This window comes from Psammomys obesus, unplaced genomic scaffold (genome assembly GCF_907164565.1).
Source record: "Psammomys obesus unplaced genomic scaffold, mPsaObe1.curated_primary_1811, whole genome shotgun sequence".
Classification (NCBI taxonomy): domain Eukaryota; kingdom Metazoa; phylum Chordata; class Mammalia; order Rodentia; family Muridae; genus Psammomys; species Psammomys obesus.
Window position 1 is genome coordinate 405,496 of NW_026585691.1, and position 21,325 is coordinate 426,820.

Genomic DNA, 21,325 nt, shown 5'->3' on the forward strand with positions numbered 1-21,325 from the left:
CAGGAAAAGCACGAGGGTTGATCTCTGGCCTTACACATATTCATGAGTGCTTGAGTAACCCTGTAGAGGAGTGCACACACTCGCGCACGCGCGCACACACACACCAGGATGCATGACCAGCGGCTAACAGCCACCAGTCTTTATGCATACCCAAGTACAGCCCTGCTCTGTGTCTCAGTCTCTTAGCATTGGTGAGACAGTGAGAGGTTTGCAGTAAGGCAGCAGTTAACATTTCACAGCTAGGAAAACCAAGGTCAGTTGAATTTCTCCTGCGTAAGCAGCAAGCTGGATCAGGATGGAGACCTAGCTGGGGGATTCTCAACTCAAGCAGCTCTGGACCTCAGTGTTGCGCTTGGAAGTGGGAACTGCAGTGAGGAGTTCACCCAGGGCAGGCTGGGAGCGAGCCCTAGGAGACACATGGCTATGGCTGCTCTAGAAGATGGCGGCGGTTGTCCTAATCAAGAACATGCTATGGCAGGTCCTCCTTAAAGTTTCCGCATGCCATAGAGAGAGCCCTCACCCTCCCTCTGAGAGAATGGAGCAGCATTGCCTATGCAATCTGTCCCAGAATTAAGTAGCCAAAAGTCGTCTAGACAAACAGCTTTTATAGGCCCAATTAACCCCTGCCAGTCAGACGCAGGCACACCTAATAAGGGGCTGTATTTAGCGGCTGTCATTATCTGGCTCCCTAGGGAGAAAGCTCGACTCTTATTTCACAGACATTTCCTTTCTAACAGAGCTCTGTCAAGCCCCACTTCAGCCTGGCATCTTTTCCTGACAGCGCGGAGGTGGAGTGTCTGGCCACGAGGAGCCGCTGCTAGCCCATGCATTCAGAGCCCCAGAAGCAGCTCGGTGGGCTGTGAGGGCAGGGTCAGGAGAGCTCCTGCATCCTCTACCCCAGTCCTGTCTACTCCGCAGCTCTCAGGGTCCAGCAGCTTCCCTGTGGTGGGCCGGAATACCCATCCCATGACAACACACTAGCCCTGGGAAGAGATGCCGTTGTGTGTGTGTGTGCGTGTGTGTGTGTGCGCGCGTGCGCGCGTTTGTGCCTATGCACAGGTACTCAAGCACTCCTGCACATGTGGAAAGGCCAGAGGTCAACCCAGGTGCTTTCCGGGGCACCACCTACATTGTACTTTGGAGGCAGCCTCTCAGTGGCTTGGAACTTGCCAATTAGGCTAGACTGACTGGCCTCTGAGCCCCAGAAATTCACTCATCTCCACCATCCTACCCCAGTGCTGGGGTTACAGCACCCACTGCCATTCCTGACTGTTTATGTAGGTTCTGGGAATCAAAACCGGGTCTTCATGCTTGCCCAGTAAGCACTTTTCCAACGGAGCCATCGCTGCAGCTCAGAGGCCTCCATTCTTAACTCACTATTAGCTGTGAACCTTTGAGCAGAGAGGTGTGCAGGTGCCCAAGGTCCAGAGGCCTCCAGGTGTATCAGAATGCCACACACTGACAGGGACGCAGTTGGCCGTCTAGGCTTCCCCTCAGGTCACCGGCTTCTGGGGCCTCCTGGCAAATCCTGCCACGTGGAGGTTGGGGGTGAGGCATAGCGGCTCAGGGTGCACATCTGCAGACACTGAGCCATCCTGTCAGTGTGGAACTCGGCAAGCACAGGGCTGCTCTTCTAAAAGCCTGACCATATGTGTCCCCAACATTGCAAGCTGCCCCTCTCTGCACTGTGTGTGGCTCACGTCTCTGGGAATGTGGGTTGTGAGCAAGGGGTACCCTTCCTGGGGGCGGGGTGCAGGGACTCACACCCAAGGTGCCTTAAATGGCAGGAAAAGGTTCTCCCATAGATACAAGGCCAAGACTAAAACTGCCTCCTTCCCTCTGCCTCCCTCCTCATTCTGGGGCAGAATCTTGACTGATTCTTCTAGATGCCGGGGGCGCCTGATGCCCACTAGCTTGTGGCAACAGCATTATTAACGGCCTAGCCACCTCTTCTCCACTTGCCTCTCCTCTGTGTGTCCCTCATAAAGCTTTGGTCATAGGACCACCAGGATCGTTTAAGACCGTGTCAGCCTGGAGCTCTGCCTTGTTTCCATCTGCAAAGGGCCTTCTTTCACATAGCAGCAGACAAGTACAGGTGGGCACAGGCAGGCAGCTTCCCTGGCCCCTCTTCCTTCCGGCAGCTGTGCCCACTTGAGGCAGACTCAGTGACCCCCAGGCCACACGCCTCACCCACCCTGAGCAAGCCGAAGGACTCCTCCATGAGCTGGAACGAGGCTCCCACAGATCCTCTGCCCAGCACCCACCATCACTCCCTCAGCTCCTCCCTCCCATGTATCACCCCTCCCATGGCGTCCACCTTACAGGTCTTCAACTCTGTTTTCCCAGACCTGGCACCAAGTTCCCCCAAGCTCGTACTGAAAACCCAGCTTTTCATCAGGGAAGTCCTCCACTCCACCCCGTCTTCCTCTCTACCTCCTCTACCGCCACCCAGGCCAGCCTGAAGGAAGGGCTGCCTCCAACCACTTGGCTCCTCTGCGTTCTCTTCACAGGTTGGTTGTGGGCGCACCTCTAGAAACCAATGGCCATCAGAAGACAGGAGATGTGTACAAGTGTCCAGTAACCCAGGGCAACTGCACCAAGCTCAACCTGGGTAAGTAGCCACCAGCCTCTACTCAGCAGCCATTCAGGTCCAGAGCATGGGCTGGAGCGGTCCTGGGTTCTTAGTCACGTGCTCATCTCAGCCCACATTACACGCAGAGCAGACTCTGATACATCTCCACACTTATAGCCACCTGCCTCTTCCTCCTTTTCCTGTGAGATGCATCACTGAGCTCACACTGCAGGCAGGAGGCTAGGTAGGAAGCCCCTGTCTGTCTCTGCGCCCCAGGTTTTCAGGTGTAAAGGGGTGGATTTGATGGCCCCTGGAGTCTATTCTAGACCTGCTATGTACTCTTCCAGGTCACTGAGAAGCCAGGTGGGAATGTGGCTTCTTTGGCAGCATGCTCACCTGGAGAGCACAAGCCTTGGCTTCCATCCCCAGCACCTAACAGCTGTGCATCTGTGATCCTAGCACTTGTGACACAGAGGCAGGAAGATCAGAAATGCAGGGCCATCCTTGGCTACACAGTGATTTGCAGGCCAATCTGGGTTACGTGAGACCCTATCCAAAAAACAAACCAAACACCTGACAGAAGCAGGAGGGAAGAACATGCAGCTCCCTGCCTCCACCCCCAGGACGTCCGCTGTACAACTGTCGGGGTCACCTCTGTGGCTCTGGCCCGGGCCTGCCCCAGCCTTGCTGACCAGTCCTTTGGAAACCAGGCCATCTTCCACACATCAGCCTCCGACAGAGCACAATTCCCTCTGGGGTTGCCGACTCCCAGAGCCCGCAGCAGGGGACACGGGTCTACAGCAGCTTAGGACTGACACACTCCATCCTTTGCACTCCTTGTATCCTAAGTACGTGTGCATACACACATATGTACTAACTCCACACACACAAGTACCCACACACGCACAAGCACACATGCACGTGAGCACATGCACACACAATTTGTTTCTGGGGAATCCAAGCTCTTTTCCATCCTGTCAGGGTCCATCCTGTTGGATGACTGAACCTCAGATGGTAAGTGTTTCGGGGAGGAGCGGCTGGGTCACTGGATGGGTAGGAGACACCATCCTACACAGAGAAAGCCTCCTCTGTGGGTGCCTGCCATGGTATGTCCAGGATGCAGTCAGCTGGCTGAAGAAGGCAGAGCTCTAAGCAAGAAGACGAAAGCTGTGCTGTGGGTTTGCTGTGTGACCCTGTGTAGTTACTCGGACTCTATGAGCTTCATACCCTAGAAAGCTGTGAGGAAGTTATCGATCGGACACATCTAAGAAAGATCCACGCTGCCCTCCAGGATACCGAGAGGGTATGGGCTCACCTCAGGTGACCCACTACAGCTCGCTCTGGTCAGACGACAAGGCGAAGGGGTGTGGGCTGAGTGTGCCTCCTCCGTTCCAGGCAGGGTCACTCTGTCCAACGTGTCTGAGAGAAAGGACAACATGCGCCTCGGCCTGAGCCTTGCCACCAACCCCAAGGACAACAGCTTCCTGGTAAGAGCACCAGCCCCCAGCTGCCCCGGCCTTCCTGCATGCACAGACCCTCTGCACAGGTGTCCAGAGGCCCAGCCAAACAGCCCCCACACGTGCTTCCACACACCCCTTACATACATGTCCCTTCCACCCCCTGGATGGCCCACCCCCACACACCAACGGGGACAAGTCCTGCTGGGTGTGGGTCTTTCTGTTGGCCTGGCCCTTCGGGTTCATGATGGTTCAGAAAGATAAGAGGATGTAGCAGTCGGTTTTTATAACCCAACTTTACTTGGGGTGTTTAGGCCTCCCAAACCTACGTAAGAGAAAGAATGTTCCTGAGGAGAGGGAGCGCACACCCCTGTACTTCTCCCAACCTCTCCCACCTGTTTTGGGGGCTGTGCCAATGTCCATCGACAGCAACTGCAGCCAGCAGGCTCCTCCAAGCCACTGTGCCCTGAAGCGTTCCTCTTTGTCTGTCTCTCCGGCCTCTCCAAACTGCTCCACACCACACACCAACACTGAACTCAACACCACGCCTTCTCTTTCTGGACTCACACTTTTATCCTCAGAGCCCTACACCTCTTCACGATGCCCACAGCAGGCTGTCACCAGCTGGCAAAAGCCACGCCCCGCACGAGACAATTTAACAGCTGTGGACAAACTAAACCCCAACTAAATCCCACACTTGGGATTAAAACAACATATTTACATAATATAACTGAGCTTACAAAGAAACCAAAACTTCCACAAGAGGATGGAGCCTTTTTGTGCTTGGATGTGGGGAGCAGCATGGAAGCTGGGCTCCTTTCTCACTGGCCTTGCCTCCAGGGGGAACTTACCATTGGCTCTTGGCCCTGGGGCCTGACACAGTGGCTTTGGCAGCAAATGGCACAGAGCAGAAGCATTCTTTCTCTTCTCCTAGTAAGGCCTGGAAATTTGCCCAGTGAGGGCCCTTTGCTGACAGGAGCCAGCCTGGTGGCTCTTGGAAGGGCTACTCCTGTAGATGAAAGGCTCCCTCAGGTCCCATGGGAGTGGGCAAGGAGAGGGAAGAAGAGCCACCACCCCACATGACAGGGTGGAGAAGGGCTAGGAACCCAGGTTCCGCCATTCCCAGGATACCTGAACTAAGGGCACTGCAGCAGACAGTTGGACTCAGAGACGTCGCACACTAGGAGCGCCAGCACTCGGATTGAGAAGTCTGGCTTGGGTCCTAGAGGGTGGGGCTGGCCCTTTCTGGAGCCCTGTGACGGGCTCTGTGCTGTGCTGCTCCCCAGGCCTGCAGCCCTCTCTGGTCTCACGAGTGCGGAAGCTCCTACTACACCACCGGCATGTGCTCTAGAGTCAACTCCAACTTCAGGTTCTCCAAGACAGTGGCGCCAGCGCTGCAGAGTGAGTACCTTCAAACCTGAGGGCTCCGGCTGCACTGGGGCTGTCCAGGAAGGTTTAGGGCTCTGCTCGCCTCACCGTCACCTTGTACCTACAGAGCAGTGTGTAGATTCTGTGACTGCCTCAGCCCTCTGCATGATCTGAGAGCAGTCACTTCTAGCTGGTCTCTGTGAGGTCCTCATCCCAGGCCGCCCCTCCCCGACAGTGTGTCAGGTGGCAACAAGTTAGCTAAATGCATGAAAACCATCCTGGTGTCCGGAAGGAGGAGGTGGCCAGGACTCAACGTTCAACAGGCCAGGCTGGGGCCTCCTTCATTTTGACTACAGTATGAATGGTGTTCCCTGACATCCTGCAGTAAGGAAGCCCATGAGTGCAGAGCCAAGGAGACCAGAAATAACCTGGGTGATGGTTACACCCAGTCATCTCTCCTGGGCAGCTCGCCAGAGCCTCGTGGACACAAAACCTCCCCCTTCCTCCCAAGCAAACTTGGGGAGCCAGAAGCCTAGACTTGTTGGCTCTGAGCCTCACCATTTCCTCTGAGCTAAACACCCTCACAAGCAGCTGTTGCCTGTTTATGGAAGGCAAGGGGATTAGCACCTCTGGCTCAGGCAGCCTCCCCTCCACAGAGGAGGGAAGGGCAAACATTGTCTAGTCAGGCTAGAGAGCTGGCCTCTGTAGGGTGGGGAGGCATGGGTGCATTCACACAGGGTCCCTAAAGGCAGCCCCAGGGCACCGGGGAAGGTCAGAGGGCAGGGCATCACAGCCCTGACATTCCATCTGCGGCTGGCTGGCAGACCGCCCTGACCCAGGCATCGCTCCGCTAGGACTAGGCAAATGCAGATATCAGGGTGCCCTTTATGCCGTTTCTAACTAAGGGGGTCTTGGGAAAGGCTGAGGAGGGAGACTGCCCTGATAGACTATTCAGACTTTTTCAAGGACCACAGACCTAAGCAAGACTGAGGAAACGGCCCAGTCAGCAAAGTGTTTGCCATGCCAGCATGAAGACCTGACTTCCACCCCAGCATTGTCATCAAAAGCTGGACTTGGTAGCATGTGCCCATCACCTCAGCGCTGGGGGACGGTGACAGGAGGCTTCCTGGGGGTCACTGGCCAGTCAGCCAAATCAGAGAGCTCCCCTTCAGTGAGAGACCATGTCTCAAAAATAAGGCGGACAGTGATCGAGGTTGACACCTGATGTTCACACACACACACACACACACACACACACACACACACACACACACACCAGAAGCCCACAGACCTAAAATAGGTTCTTTCTAAGATATCTTTTAAAATTTTTATTTATTAGATTGATTGATTAATTGGCTGAGTGATTTTTCTGTTTGTTTGGTTTGGTTGTTGGGTTTGGTTTGATTTTTTGAGACAGGCCCTTTCTACATATCCCTAGCTGACCTAGAACTCACTATGAAGACCAAGCTGGTCTAGAAGCCACAGAGCTCCACCTTCTTCTGCCTCCCAAGTGCACCACTACACCCAGCAATGTTTATTTATTTTTATTCTAAGTGTATGAATGTTTTGCCTGCATGCAGGTATGAGAATCATGTACATGCCTGGTACCCATAAGGCCATTGCAATTGTAGTTACAGATGTTGTAAGCCAGTATGTAGGGGCTAGGAACTGATCCTAGTCCTCTTAACCACTGAGCCATTTCTCCAGCCCTCTCCCCAAAGCTGTCCTTACAAAAACAAAACAAACAAACAAAAAACCCAATAAAATTAAAAGAGAAATCAAAATAATAAATTGGTGAGCCCTGTGTCTGTCTCAGTGACACAAAGTGGATGACTGGGGGTTGACCTCTCCCCCACAGAGAGAGAAAGGGAGAAACAGAAAGAGACAGAGAAAGGGAGGAGAGAGAGAGCACAAACTGGGCACAGTGTCACACATTTGTAATCCTAGCATTGAGGAAGTAGGAGCAGGAGGGTCAGGAGTTCAAGGTCAACCTTGGCTAAAGAGCTAGCTCCAGATGAGCCTGGGCTATGTGAGATCCTGTCTTTGGATAGGAGGGGGCAGTAAAAACAGGTCGGCTAAGACTTATTAAGCTCGGCTCTTTGGAAGCAGCTTCTCATTTACCCTTACTGGCAACTCTTAGTTATTACTCACAGCACAGAAAACCAAGAGCTGCTGAGAGTGACTGCCCTGGGATCACACAGCCAGTGAGTGGCAAAGCCAGGAGTCACAGGCTGATGCCAGAGTGCACATTCCCAGCCTTTCCTCAATGACTCCTCTGTCAAACATGAAATCCATTCATCCAGGTTGCTAGTGAAAGACGTCCGCCTGCCCACAGTGGTAAAGCAAATGGTCCTAAGGTCCAGCAGGAGCAGTGGCCCCGGAAGTTCTGATCAGAGAGCAACCATCAGTCTCTGGTAGGGAGCAGAGGGGTCAGGCTTGATTTCAGCTCTGTTCAAACAGCCCCCTGGGTATTTATACAGGATATCCTTGCTGCCTTGCTTATGTGGCTCAAATAAACACCTAGCCTGAGGACCACTCTCCATGCAGAGGATGGTGGGGATCATTCTTCACTGGTCTTGAAAAGATCATTCAGAATAGGAGAGACTTGGGCTGAGGACATAGCTCAGCTGGTGATGTGCTTACCTTGTGAGCATGAGGCCTCAATCTCCAGCGCCCATGTAAAAGCCAGACCTGGTGGCACTCATAATCCCACCACTGGGGAAGCTGAGACAGGGTGTGTGCCCAGGGCTTCCTGCCAGCGCCGCCTATTTTTCTTAATAAAAGTAAGAAAAGATGAGCTTCAGGCCCCAACGAGAGACCCTGTAGAAAAGAAATAAGGTGAGAAATGGCACTCAAGGCTGACATCAGACCTCTATATGCGCGCACACTAGCAGTGCGCGTGCGCGTACACACACACACACCAACACATAAACACTAAAGAAAGGTTGCTTTAAGTGAGTAAGAATGTTAGAGACTTATGGACCCTCGACAACCCTGACTGTATCTCTCTTCCAGGATGCCAGACCTACATGGACATTGTCATTGTCCTGGATGGCTCCAACAGCATCTACCCCTGGGTGGAGGTCCAGCACTTCCTCATCAACATCCTGAAAAAGTTCTACATTGGTCCTGGCCAGATCCAGGTGAGTGTCTGCAGGGCTCGCCTCTGCTGAGCGAGCAGAGGACCCTGGGGGACTCAGGCGTGTGGGCCTGGGGAGAAGTGACCCCAGCTGCCAGAGCCTCTGTGAAACACTGATGGATAGGGACATTATTTCCTACAAGAGAACAAAGAGCCAAAGTACCAGGTGCTGACTTTACGAAATTCTTTCTGTGCCAGAGAAGTGACCAAGTGGCCTAAATGACGAGCACCAGATCAGTGATAGACCCTGTGTCAAAGGAGGTGGATGGCAGTCCTGTAGATGACACCTGAGAGTCCCCTCCAGCCTCCCCAATATCACACACACACACACACATTCACACACCCCACACACATACAATACACACAGGAGAAATTTTCTACCAAGTAGGGCTGTTAAGAGGTAGCAAGCTCTCACAGGGGCAAGCCCCTCCCACTAGAGGCCCATCGTTTGGTGCCAGGGGCAAGTACCCAGCGTGCAAAGGATTCTTGGGCCCAGTGAGCTTGGTGAGCCCATCCAGCAGTTGTACCTTGTCACGGAGTCCCCAATACCAATCTCTAGGGTGTTTATCTGAGGCCAGTGGTGCCAAGGCACTGCCCACTTTGAAACTATTAGACCTCTTCTCATCTAAGTGTCAGGAACTCTTCATTCTAAAGCAGTGGTTTCTCAACCTGTGGGTCTCCACCCTTGGGGGGGCAAACGACTTTTTCATGGGTGTCACATATCTGATACCTGAATATCAGACATTTACGGGACCATTCACAACAGTAGCAAAATTACAGTTATGGAGTAGCAATGAATTAGTTTTAAGGCTGGGGAGGCTGAGAACCACTGTCAGAGTCTGGCCAACAACTCTATGGTCCTCCACACACTGCTCCTGATAAATTCTGGGAGGTGGGGACACAGATCGGGGCTGGAAGTGGGGTCTGGGGATGTCGGGATGCGTGTGCAAGTGTCTATTGGGTGTGTGCATAGGTGTGTGCAAATGTGTGCCCACGTGTGGCGGTGTGGAGGCCAGGGGTTGGTGTCTTCCTCAAACGTTCTCTGCATTTCTGAGGCTGTGTCTCACACTGATCCTGGAGCTCACTGTTGGGCTTAGCCAACTGGGCAGAGAGCTCCAGGGGTCCACCAGCTTCTGCCCTCTGGATAGCACCACAGGCTTCTTTTTCACCTGTGCCTGCATGGAGAGTTTAGCAGCTGAGTCCTCTCCCCAGCCACGGCCCCTGGTGGTTTAGACCTCTAGTCTGTGTCCACTCCCCATCTTAATGAGAAAGACATTAACCTGATGAGCCTTCCCTTTCATTACCAAGTCCCTTTCTCTGTGTGCCCTGGCTTGTCCCACCAAGCCATCTGTTCATCCCAGAACAGCTGTTTCCCCTGGGAAGGGTGACTCCTCACAAACAACCCTCACAGGTGGAGGTCTGAGCTCCAGGGTTCTGCTGCCTTCTGCTCTGATTTGCAGGTTGGAATAGTTCAATATGGAGAAGATGCGGTCCATGAGTTCCATCTCAATGACTACAAGTCTGTAAAAGACGTGGTGGAAGCCGCCAGCCACATCGAGCAGAGAGGAGGGACAGAGACCCGCACAGCATTTGGCATTGAATTTGCACGGTAAAATATATATATATATATATATATATGTGTGTGTGTGTGTGTGTGTGTGTGTGTGTGTGTTTATGTGTGCGTAGTGTGTATATGTATATTGTGTATATATACGTATATTTACATATATATGCGTAAATCTCAGATACTGTTTTAGCTGTCCCTGCTGTGCACAAAGGCCTCCACCATTTTGTGCTTTCAAGCAGTGGCTTGTTAATTCCTCAAAGTTCTGACTGGGCTGCACTCAGCTGCTCGGTTCACTCTTGGGTCCTCTCATATAGTTATGATCTGGTGTCAGCTAGAACTCCTGTCACCTGAAAGTCCACCTAGACTAGACACACAAGACAGCACATTCATGTCACCATCAGCAAGAGCACAGTGGGAACTGATGATCCGAGTTCCCAACCAGGGCTGTCTGGCTTGGCTCTTCGGTACTATGACAGTGGTGTCTCAGCTCTTGCTTTCTTGAAAGAGAGAATGAGGTCCAGGAGACATACACAGAAGTTTACTTAGCAAAGCAAAGCGAACACCCCAAAGAGAGGCCAGAATGAGCAGCCCCAATGCTGGGAGCATTTCAATGGATTCTGCTTTATGGCTTTTTTAAGTGTTGATGAATATTTGTGATGAATCATGTCTAAGTCAGTGTCATAATGCTGTGAAGAGACACCATGGCCACAGCAATTCTTATTAAGAAAAATATTGATTCAGAGCTTGCTGACAGCTTCAGAGGTTTGGTGCAGTATCACTGCGGTGGGGAACGTGGTGGCTGAGAGTTCTCCATCCAGATCCACAGGCAGCAGATAAAGGGAGCCACTGGGCTGGGCTTGGCTCAGTGACACAAGGCTACACCTGCTAATTCTTTCAAATGGTGCTACTCTAAGCATCAAATGTATGAACCTCTGGGGGGGGGGGGGGCATTCTTACTAAAACCACCACAGATCAGATCTCCTTTTCAGGGTATTTCTTCCCGTGAGTCTCACAAAAGGTGGCTAGGTGGCAAAGCCACAGTGCAAGCAATATCGTAATGGGGAGCCTTCAGTGGTGCACGTGTGTGGGACAGTGACCTGAGCCTTAGTTTCTGACATATTGCAGCTTCAAGGATATTTGACCTTAAGGGGGTGTTCTGGCCGTCAGCAAACACTGTTACCGGAATCCAGCGGCAGTCTTCCTCAAAAACTTCGGAGCTAACTCCTTTGCCTACCTGGTACTATTATCATGGCGTTGGGGAGTTCCCAAGGGATACAGCAAGAACTGAGAGACTGCCATGACCTAGCCAAGATGTCTCACAATTCGACTCCCAATACATTCCATTACCCACGCAAGTCACCAGAGATTAGGCCCTAACCAAAGGGGCGAGCCTGCCTCTTGATGGATGAATGGCAAGGTCACATTGAAGAAAGGCCCTTGGGGAGAGCAGTAGCATCCAGCCAACTTTGGAAAACAGTCTATAGAGTATGGAAAGCATGAGGAATTGGGGATATAGCTCAGCTGGAAAATGCTTGCCTAGCATGCATGAAAACCTAGGTGGTTCAATCCCCAGCACTGCATTAACCAGATCTGGTAGTGTAAGCCTGTGACACCAGGATGGAGGTGTGGATCAATGGTAGAATGTTTGCCTAATATGGGTAAAGCCCTGGCTTAGATCCTGAGCACTAGGTGAAGAAAGGAAAGGAGAGAGGGATGGAAGAAGGGAGGGAGGAAAGGAAGGAGGGAGGGAGGGAAGAAACAAGAAAAGCATGTTGGTTCTGAGTGCAGACTCTATCTATATAGTATGTGTCATTGGTGGTGTGTGAAGGACACAGTTGAATCTAACCTCTGCGGTGATGAAAGGGCTGGTTCCTTAGGGCCCACACCAGAACACACTCATCCAAATCCGTGTTACCTCTAGATGTCCACATGGGGATTTGCAAGCTTATTCCAGTGATGTCGCTGCTGAAAAGCCTACACTTACCTCAGTGAAATCAACTGATATTAAAGGTCTCATGATCCAAGGTCTAGGTGCCGACATTGATAACGTCAAAATCACTTAAATTTTATATGTTTAAATTGCGTGGCCATGAGTATGACTTCCACTGCAGTCACTGAGAACACAGCCCCATGCCTTACGCCCCACCTCTTCAGAGTTGGTGGATGCATTTGGCAGAATGCATCACAGGGTGAGGGGTTCTGGGGCACGATTTCATGTGGTCAGAAAAATCACGATATTTTTCCAACCTTGGGACTCCTCTGGTGACATCACCACCCAGCGCCTCTATTTGTGAATAGCACTGCCCAGGCTCTTCCTAAGTAAGCAGTCTTCCACTCAAGTATGGCTCTCTACTCTTCCTCACAAGGAAAGGGCCATTTGTTCTTTGGCCATCACTGAAGTGACAACTGAGACTTCCACAGGCCCTTCTGATTCCAATGATGCCACTGGGTGACCCTTTCCTATTCTGAAGCTACGTGACTAGTGTGGGGATGAAGCTCACTTGCTTGGGGTCACTTTGCAGTCCTCCGACCTCAAGGCCGTGACGCACAGGACAATTTGAATCACTCATGACTCAGGAACACTACTGGGGTTTCAATCTCCACTGCTAGTTGAATTCTAGCCTTGGAACCTACTATGTTTAGGTCCTAAGTTATAGCTTGGATGGATGGATGGATGGATGGATGGATGGATGGATGGATGGATGATGGATGGATGGATTTGCAGAACTTGTGATGGAAGCATGCCTTCATTATTCTAGACAAGTGTTCTGCAACTGAGTTGTATTTCTAGTCTTAATTATTTTTCTTGAGACCTTGCTAGCCCAGGCTAGCACAAAGACCCCAAGTAGCTGTCATTATAAGTTTGTGCTACCAGACATTCACCAGCATCTTAAGGTGAAATTTCCTTCCCTCACTTGGTTATCTCCAATTTGTTCTGTTGATGCCTTTGGTTTTGTTTCGTGGTTTTGCCTTTGTCTTTGTTTTTGTTTTTTTTTTTTTTCCATGAAACTACTACAAGGTCAAGATCTAAGCCACAGATTCAAGGGGTTACAAAGATGTCACTCTGTCAGGTCCCTGACCCTGGTGGTTCCCAGCCAAAAGGAGGCTCTGACAAGTGTTGACTAAAGTCTGAGAGCATGACCTCCACCAGGGAGACCTGTCGGTAGGGAGGCAGGGTCCACCCCGCTGAGGGTGACTTGAATAGGGCTGAAAGGTTGACCGACAGCAGCACGGCAAGAGCACGCTGTGGGCTGAGTAGGCAGCCCTGAGGCTCAACTCAGCCTGAGCACCTTCTAGAATCAACAAAGGGCCCAGTGTGTGCAGAGGTTGGGAACAGCTCACAGAGGCGATGGGAACCACCAAGAACCTGATTCACCTTTGCCAACACCTAGGCTGTGGGATAGAAAGATGTCTCCACGGGTAAGAGCACTGGCCATTCTCACAGAGGACGCAGGTTCAGTTCCTAGCACCTATATGGCGGTTTATAACCATCTGTAACTCCAGTTCCAGGGGATCTGATGCTCTCTTCTGACAGGCTCAGACGTCAGACACACCTGTGGTGCACATACCTACATGCACAAAAACATATATACACACAAATAAAAATAAATATTTGTTTAAAAAGGAAGAGAAGAAAAAAAGGAAGGGAGGGAAGAAAGGAGGGAGGAAGGAATGAAAGAAGGAAAGAAGAGAAATTTAGTCGTGAGCCTTCCCTGAGAAAAATGGAGCCAGTGCTGGTTGGAGCAGGAAATGGGCTGCATTTCCACAGTTGTGGGCTCTCTAGAATGGTGCCACCTGTTGCAAGTATAAAATTCTTATTGCTCTCAAGGAATTTATAACCTAAGTTGCAAAGGAGAAAATCCAAGATTCTTTACACAACACAAAATCACAATTTAAAATCACACTATGACAGACTCATAGAGATGCACACACTAGTCACCATATGGAAATATGATTTATGTGTTTCTCTCGGCTCCAAACACAGTAACATGTCTCGTCGCGCTGTGCCAGACTCTTTATTACTTTTATTTACTTAGTATGTGTGCACAGATATGCACACTTGCGCCACAGTGTGCATGTGGAGACCAGAGGACAACCGTGGGGGTCATTTCTCTTTCTCTCCTTCTACCCTGTCCCGGGGTTTAGACCCAGCCAGCTTGACTTGGTGGCAAATGCCCTGATACGCCACCTGACTGGCCCCTCATGCCATACATTTTTGCATGAAGTTTTCTTTCTATGTCTAACTCTTCAAAGAAGTTGTGGCTTCCGTGGCTGCCCCCTAGAGGAAGGACATCAGGCCGCCCCATCCCTTCTTCTGACCCACCCTTACTTCTGGTTCCAGCTCTGAGGCTTTCCAGAAAGGTGGAAGGAAAGGGGCCAAGAAAGTGATGATTGTCATCACGGACGGGGAATCCCACGACAGCCCAGATCTGGAGAAGGTGATCCGGCAAAGCGAGAAGGACAACGTGACCAGATACGCTGTGGCCGTAAGTCCTGCCCCTTGCCCTGCCTCTTGCCCCTGGGCAGGCGGGGGTGGGGGAGGTGGGTGGTGTGTGCTACTCTCCGAGGCTCTGCCCTCACACCCCTAGGGATTTCAGGGATCTGCCTTCCTAGCAAAGGCACAAGCTGCAGCCTTCTCTGAAGAACAAGCTAAGCATGCAGGAGTTCCATCCCCAGCACTGCATGAAGCCAGGCACGGTGGCATGCCTGCAGTCCCACTTAGGGAAGTGGAGGCAGGAAGAATAGGAGCTCAAGGGCATCTCTTGGCTGCACGGAGAATTCTGAGCCGGCCAGGGCTTCTTTGGTTTTTAAGCTGGGTTTTTGTAACATTGTATACATGGATGCAGAAATGTGTGGGGTTGCATTTTCCTTCTTTTCCCAGGGAGTTTTAAAAAAATAGAAAGCACCCCAATCCTCCTGGATTCCAGAAACCCAGCTAAACTCAGGGCTCTTATCTGGTTCCCCAGGAGCATACCTGTTTTAAAATGCCAGTGGCACCTTGAGAAATGCTCATGGCTGCAGCCCACCCCGGGATTCTCAGGGTTAGGCACTGTGGATGTGTGGAGAAGTCAGTACTATGCCCTGCTTTGTTGCCCCTGCCCCTGTTTTCTGGCAGGTCCTGGGCTACTACAACCGCAGGGGGATCAATCCAGAAACTTTTCTAAGCGAAATCAAATACATCGCCAGTGAGCCTGACGACAAGCACTTCTTCAACGTCACGGATGAGGCAGCCCTGAAGGACATTGTCGATGCCCTCGGGGACAGGATCTTCAGCTTGGAAGGTGACAGGCGCAAGGGCTTACACCTTGGTCGAAGGACTGTAGTTTCACTGAGCACAATGGCTTAGCAGAAACCATTGTTCCACCCAAACTACCCACTACTGAGCACCGCTCTGGTGGTCTAGCTGGGCTGGGTTTTCTGAGATCCTGTTTGACTGCTAAGGACATTGTGGTGGGGGGAGGGGTGAACTAGGATGGCCAGACTTAGCAAACATATAATAGAAGTGCTTACGACAGACTTAGACAGAAGCATTGTTTCCCCAAGGTAAGTGTTGCTGGGCACTCTATGTCGTATCTGTCAACCTCGGCTTGAACCCAGCAGGCCTGGCTCCACTTCCTGACACACGTCCTAACATGTCACAGTTCTCACTCTACCACTTCTGTGCAAACCACAGCCATAGTCTGGGGCTGGAAATGCAGCTCAGCTGGGAGAGTGCTTAACTAATGTGTGACGGCCTGCTTTCAAGCGCCAGTGTTACATAAAGCCCAGTGAGCAAAGGGGCACTTGCCTGTGACCCAGTATTTGGGAGGCAGTAACAGAAGCTGCAGAATAAGGACATCCTCGGCTACATAGTGAGCCTGAGTTGTATGGACCCTGTTCCAGGGAACAAGACCATGACTCGATTCCCCAACAGAGCAGCATCTGGGAAACTCTCCACCCACCGAAAGATCCCGTTTGCAGAGCTCTTGTTCTTGCCATGCGTTTCCATAATGTTCTTACATGGGCCTCCCAGCATCTGTAGGGTTATGGAAAGGAATGAGAGGTGATGAGCATCCCAGAGCTTGAGAGGTATGCAGCGTGTTGAAATGACACCAAACAGACACGTGCAAAGAGACCACAATGGCCCTCCCAAGCTTGGAATTCAGTTAGTCAAACTGATGGGTTCCCTGTCCTCTCCTTGCCCACGTGAACAGTCACCTTCAGTCATGAGAATGTGCTTTTGATGACTTGTTCCAGGGCCCCTCTGTGGGATGGTTTTCAGCACAGGTGACCTTTGTTGCGTGAATCCACAGTGGTGACAAGCCTGGTGAGCCAGCAACCAAATCCTGTGACCGCTGGGAATAGGCAGCAGGAATAACACACTTCTTCCCCGAAACATATGTGAATGCACACATTTTTATTTGATGCTGCCCAAAACACACACATTTAACAGCCATTTGTAGTGCACACGTTTGCAGCATGGCTTCTACCAGGCTCTTTGCAGAACTGAGTAACTCTGCAGGCACACACACACACACACACACACACACACACACAGAGTGCACATGCACATATACGGAAAGGCATGCACACACACTCACACATACTTACATGTGCGTGCACACACAGACACACAAGTGCACACACACTTCAACAATCAATGCTAACACACAATAACAGGGCGAGAATGAGGCAGTGCCGGCCTTACCTCAAGATGCTCCAGGAACGGGGCCCATGAACTAAGCAGTAATGCACAGAGCTAGCATCTTCTTGTTCCTGTTTCAGGCACCAACAAGAACGAAACCTCTTTTGGGCTGGAGATGTCGCAGACGGGCTTTTCCTCGCACGTGGTGGAGGTACAGGACCTCTCCTCCCCTCCCCGTTCTTAGTCGTCAAGGTCTGCCTGTCATCCCACCTTTCATGGCTCTCTTGTCTGTTTCTTGACATCTCTTTGCCTCCTAGAACCTTCTGAGGACTAGAATGGGGAAGTTAAGGTCTTCAGCTTCTCTCTATTGCCTCCTGCCTGCTTCAGAAGCCAGCCCACTCTACATGTTAAACACACACTACCCACCAGCAAGAAGCAGAGCACTGAGGTGGAGGGCCCGCCCAGAGCCCAAAGTCTCATTTGGTGCATAGATTCCCATGAAAAAATCAGGTCATGTGGTAAAAGCGACAGCAGGCACCTGACGGCATGAGTGCCTGAGCAGGCTGGGCGGGGCTGGCATCCATGGGGGGAAGGTGTCCAGCTCCAGCAGGTGGCTGCGGAGCCCATCTCTGTTCAGACTCTGCACTGGACTACAGCAGCCCCCCAGAGGAAAGGCTATAGCTGTCAGCAATGTGTGTGCCAGGGGTCGTGATCCGAGGCTTGACCCAGAAGGGAGTCAACACCTCATGGAGGGACAAAGTCAGTGTTTTCGGAAACATTTCATACATGGTCAGTCTGGGGAGTTCCATGTGGGGAAGCATGCCAGCTCCCAGTGTCCAGATATGCTTCAGATAGTAAATGTCCTGACTGAGTGCGTGAATGTGTGTGTGTGTGTGTGTGTGTGTGTGTGTGTGTGTTTGTGTGTGTATGTCTGTGTGTCTGTGTGTGTCTGTGTGTCTGTGTGTGTCTCTGTGTGTGTACACTGCCTGGGCTGGCACTATATGATTTTCCAGAAAAGGTCCACAGGCCTTCTGTCATCCTACTACATCCTCTGAAACCTTCTGAGATGTGGGCAAGGCAGGACTCCAGGTTCCCAACTTTCGGGTAAAGAATGGATTCACAGCAAGGTTAGGCAAGCTGGAGCTAAAGTGAAGTGAGAAGGGACTGAGTGAGCCCGCCCCCCATGGCCAGCCGCTGCCCCAAGAGGGGGATTCCCAGAGCCTCTGAGTCAGATATCCCAGATTGGGAAGAGGGGCTCTTGCACCCCAACCACCAGGCAGATGCTGGGAAATGCTGCTTGTGCTCAGATTTTTCCAGGCCGAATCTGTCCGGTGTCAGTCCACTGCCGGAATGCAGCAAGCCATGGTATGATTGCCGCATTGTCCCAGCAGCCCGACCAGGTGTGCAGCATTGCCGACTTTCCCCAGAGGTCCCTGCACCTCCCTGCAAGCTCAAGACAGCCCTTCGGGGTCTGTAGACGGCTGGATCCACCAGTCTTTTCAGTGCCTTCTTGCTGTAGAGGAAGAGGGGGGTGAAGCTGGCCCTGACACACACACACACACACACACACCTGGAGACAGGAGCTTACACTTGCATGAGGACAGGCAGCCAGTCTTCTGTTGCACTTACTGTCTCTGGGGACAGGGCGAGAATGAGGATCTGATTTCAAATACCCAACACCATTTAAAAAGCCAGGAGTGGCTGCATAGGCCTGTAACTCAGCACAGGAAGAGAGAAGCATGTGGATCATGAGCTCTCACTGGCCAGTGCTCCTAGCCAAAACAATAGGCGCCCAGGTCAGTGAGAGTCCTGCTGTCCCAGAGCACTAAGGCCAACAATGGCAGAGGGACACACCTGGTATCCTGCTTGGCCTCCAAATGCACACTCATAGCGCGTGCGCGAGTGTGCACTCCTGCATACTCATGCATGCACACACACACACACACACACACACACCCTGCACAAAAATGGCAGAGCGGGCAACAGAACACAGCAAGAAAACACAACTTCATGAAATGCAAGCCGTTGATTAAATGCGGCTGAAGTACCAAAAGGAATCAGAAAGTACTCTTGCCACCCAAAGTCACCCTGCAAACTGTCAAAACAGCAGTCCTCGGCTTTGATAGCAGGATAAAGAGAACGACAGCTGTCTCCCAGGAGGCCACCCAGGAGTCTTGAGTCCTGAACCACAGTGAGTCTGTTTGTGGAAAAGCTCAGTAGAGTAGTTGCTTTTTAAAAATTTTATAGTGAAATACCTGGCAAAGCAGCCTAGGGAGTGAAGGACAAGGGGAGAGAGGAAGGAAGGAGAGAAGGAAGGAAGGAGGGAAGGAAGGAAGGAAGGAAGGAAGGAGGGAGGGAGGGAGGGAGGGAGGGAGGGAGGGAAGGAAGGAAGGAAGGAAGGAAGGAAGGAAGGAAGGAGGAAGGGAAGGAAGGAAGGAGGAAAGGAAGGAAGGAAGGAGGGAAGGAAGGAAGGAGGAAAGGAAGGGAGGAAGGAGGAAAGGAAGGAAGGAAGGAGGAAAGGAAGGAAGGAAGGAAGGAAGGAAGGAAGGAAGGAAGGAAGGAAGGAAGGAAGAACTTATCTTTGCTTACACTTCAAAAGTATGGCCCATCATGGCAGAGAAAGCATGGTGGCAGAAGCTTGAGGCAGCTGCTGGTCACACTGCATCCAAAACCTGGAAGGAAATGATGGATGTTGGTACTCAGTCTGCTTTCTCCTGGAGTCCAGGCCCTCAGCCTATGATAACTCTCAGCTCAGTTAACTCAACCTAGACACTCCCTCACAGATACACCCAGAGATTTGTCTTCTAGGTGATTCTAGGCCTGTCAGTCATTATCAGCCATCACACCATCCCCCAACTCCTCCTCCAGAAGTGGGCACAAATAGCCTCCAAAAAGCTACCATCTGAAAATATGCTCAAGGAGTCTGAAGCTCCCTGGGCCTGTCCAGTTCTGTTAGAAGGAAAGGTCCCTAGCCCTGTAGAGTTATTCTGATTGCAGAAGAAAGGTCCCATTCCTCATCTCCTACTGCACTTTGGAAACCAGAGTTTGAGCTGGCAAAGATGAAAACAATAGAAAACAAAAAGGATCCAAGTCCATTACAAAGACAAATCCCACAAGAGATAACTGGACACTCATAGGGTCCCACAGGCCCAGGTCAAGACAGAAGATTAAGGCCACAGGAAAAACCCATGTAGTTTGCAGAAAGTAGAAAGAACATTCCCAAAAACTCCCAGGAGGGCTAGCTATGGATTCATGGTCAAACTTTGGACCCACGTTTGAAGTTGATGGTATCACTGACATTTGGAAATGAATGCAGAGGTCACCCACCAGGAGTTACAGTAGCACAAATGAGTTGTGAACCCCTTGACAACTAGGGAACTAAACTGCATGATTGTGCCAGGAAATATCTAGATGGTATTCCCACCTCCACGGGGCTCTGGGGCCTTGGAGGAAGGCAGAGGGAGGGAATTATAAACAGTTTTCACCCTCTGAGGGAGGTCCTAGAGACCTCCCACAAGGTTCCATTGGCAGAAAACTACTTTGACCCTACCCCCACCCTGAACTAAGATGGCCAAGATGTCTCCAGACACTGCCAGGTGTCACCTGGGGACAAAACCAGCCCCAGTCAAAAGCCAGGGCCCTAGACATTCTCTGGAATGGTCCTTACAGTTAAGGCCACCCAGGTGGAGACACCCTCAGGCTGTGTCATGGAAGCTCAGTGGCCCCATAAATGCAAGGTGCCTGGGAAGCCATAAATCATGGAATCTAGACAAGCCAACAAAGACACATGGGACCCAGATGCCAGTCTTTCCCAGATGATTCACTGGCACTTCCCAGCTGCTCCACATGCCTGATTTCACCAGCCAAAATACTGGCCTTTCCCCCAAGAATCTTCTAGCCCCCCCCCCCCATTCGGGATGCCTGGGGCAGGGGGGGGGGGTGCTTCATTTAGAAAAAGGCTGTGGCTCCGGGGAGATTTGTTTTGATGGCCTTTGTGTGCACACTTCCTAGTACGCCTGTCCCAACAAGGCCGTTTTGGGAAAGGCCTTCCCCAGAAGACCCAGGGTTACCTGTAGAGAGCGAGGTACAATGGCATAGGTGAGGCTGGAGCTCGCCTCGCTCCTTTGCCCCTGAAGTCAATGTAGTTCTCAAACTGCATTCAGGGAGTGGAAACGGCCCTCTCGGCTGGGTCAAGCTGTGTGGACCTGGCCTTTCCAAGCACACCAGAGCTCCCTGCTGTCAGCAAAGCCACAAGAACCTCTTCAAAAGTGTCACCAGAAGCCAAGGAGTCTAGCACGCAGCCACAAACCTGAGCTCAGCAGACAGGAAGGGGCTCAGGTGGGAAAGCAGAGGGAGCAGCGTGGAGCTCTGGAGAGCCGTTGAGGACTTTGCTCTCTGCCTACTCCCTGGCTGAGGATGCAGCCCTCCCTCTGACTTGCTGTGTGGCTTTCAGAGAGCTGCTGCCTTTCTCTGAACCTCAAGTTCAGATAAGGACCAGCCTGCCCCCCTACACACAGGGCCCCTATGGCCTCCCATGGGCCTGGATGAGAAAGTATGCCACCAAGAAGGAGCAAACTCCAGAAGCCAGGAATGTTGG

General features: G+C 51.6%; 1 protein-coding gene across 1 annotated transcript in view; it reads left to right on the forward strand.

The window, feature by feature from the left end:
- Itga11 (integrin subunit alpha 11) overlaps window positions 1-21,325 on the forward strand; it is a 97,863-nt gene that overhangs the window by 44,735 nt on the left and 31,803 nt on the right. The window contains exons 3-10 of the mRNA XM_055596710.1: window positions 2,511-2,611; window positions 3,968-4,059; window positions 5,316-5,430; window positions 8,413-8,540; window positions 9,997-10,145; window positions 14,446-14,590; window positions 15,220-15,385; window positions 16,869-16,939. Of these exons, the coding sequence (XP_055452685.1) occupies window positions 2,511-2,611; window positions 3,968-4,059; window positions 5,316-5,430; window positions 8,413-8,540; window positions 9,997-10,145; window positions 14,446-14,590; window positions 15,220-15,385; window positions 16,869-16,939 (967 nt within the window). The remainder of the gene's footprint in view (window positions 1-2,510; window positions 2,612-3,967; window positions 4,060-5,315; window positions 5,431-8,412; window positions 8,541-9,996; window positions 10,146-14,445; window positions 14,591-15,219; window positions 15,386-16,868; window positions 16,940-21,325) is intronic.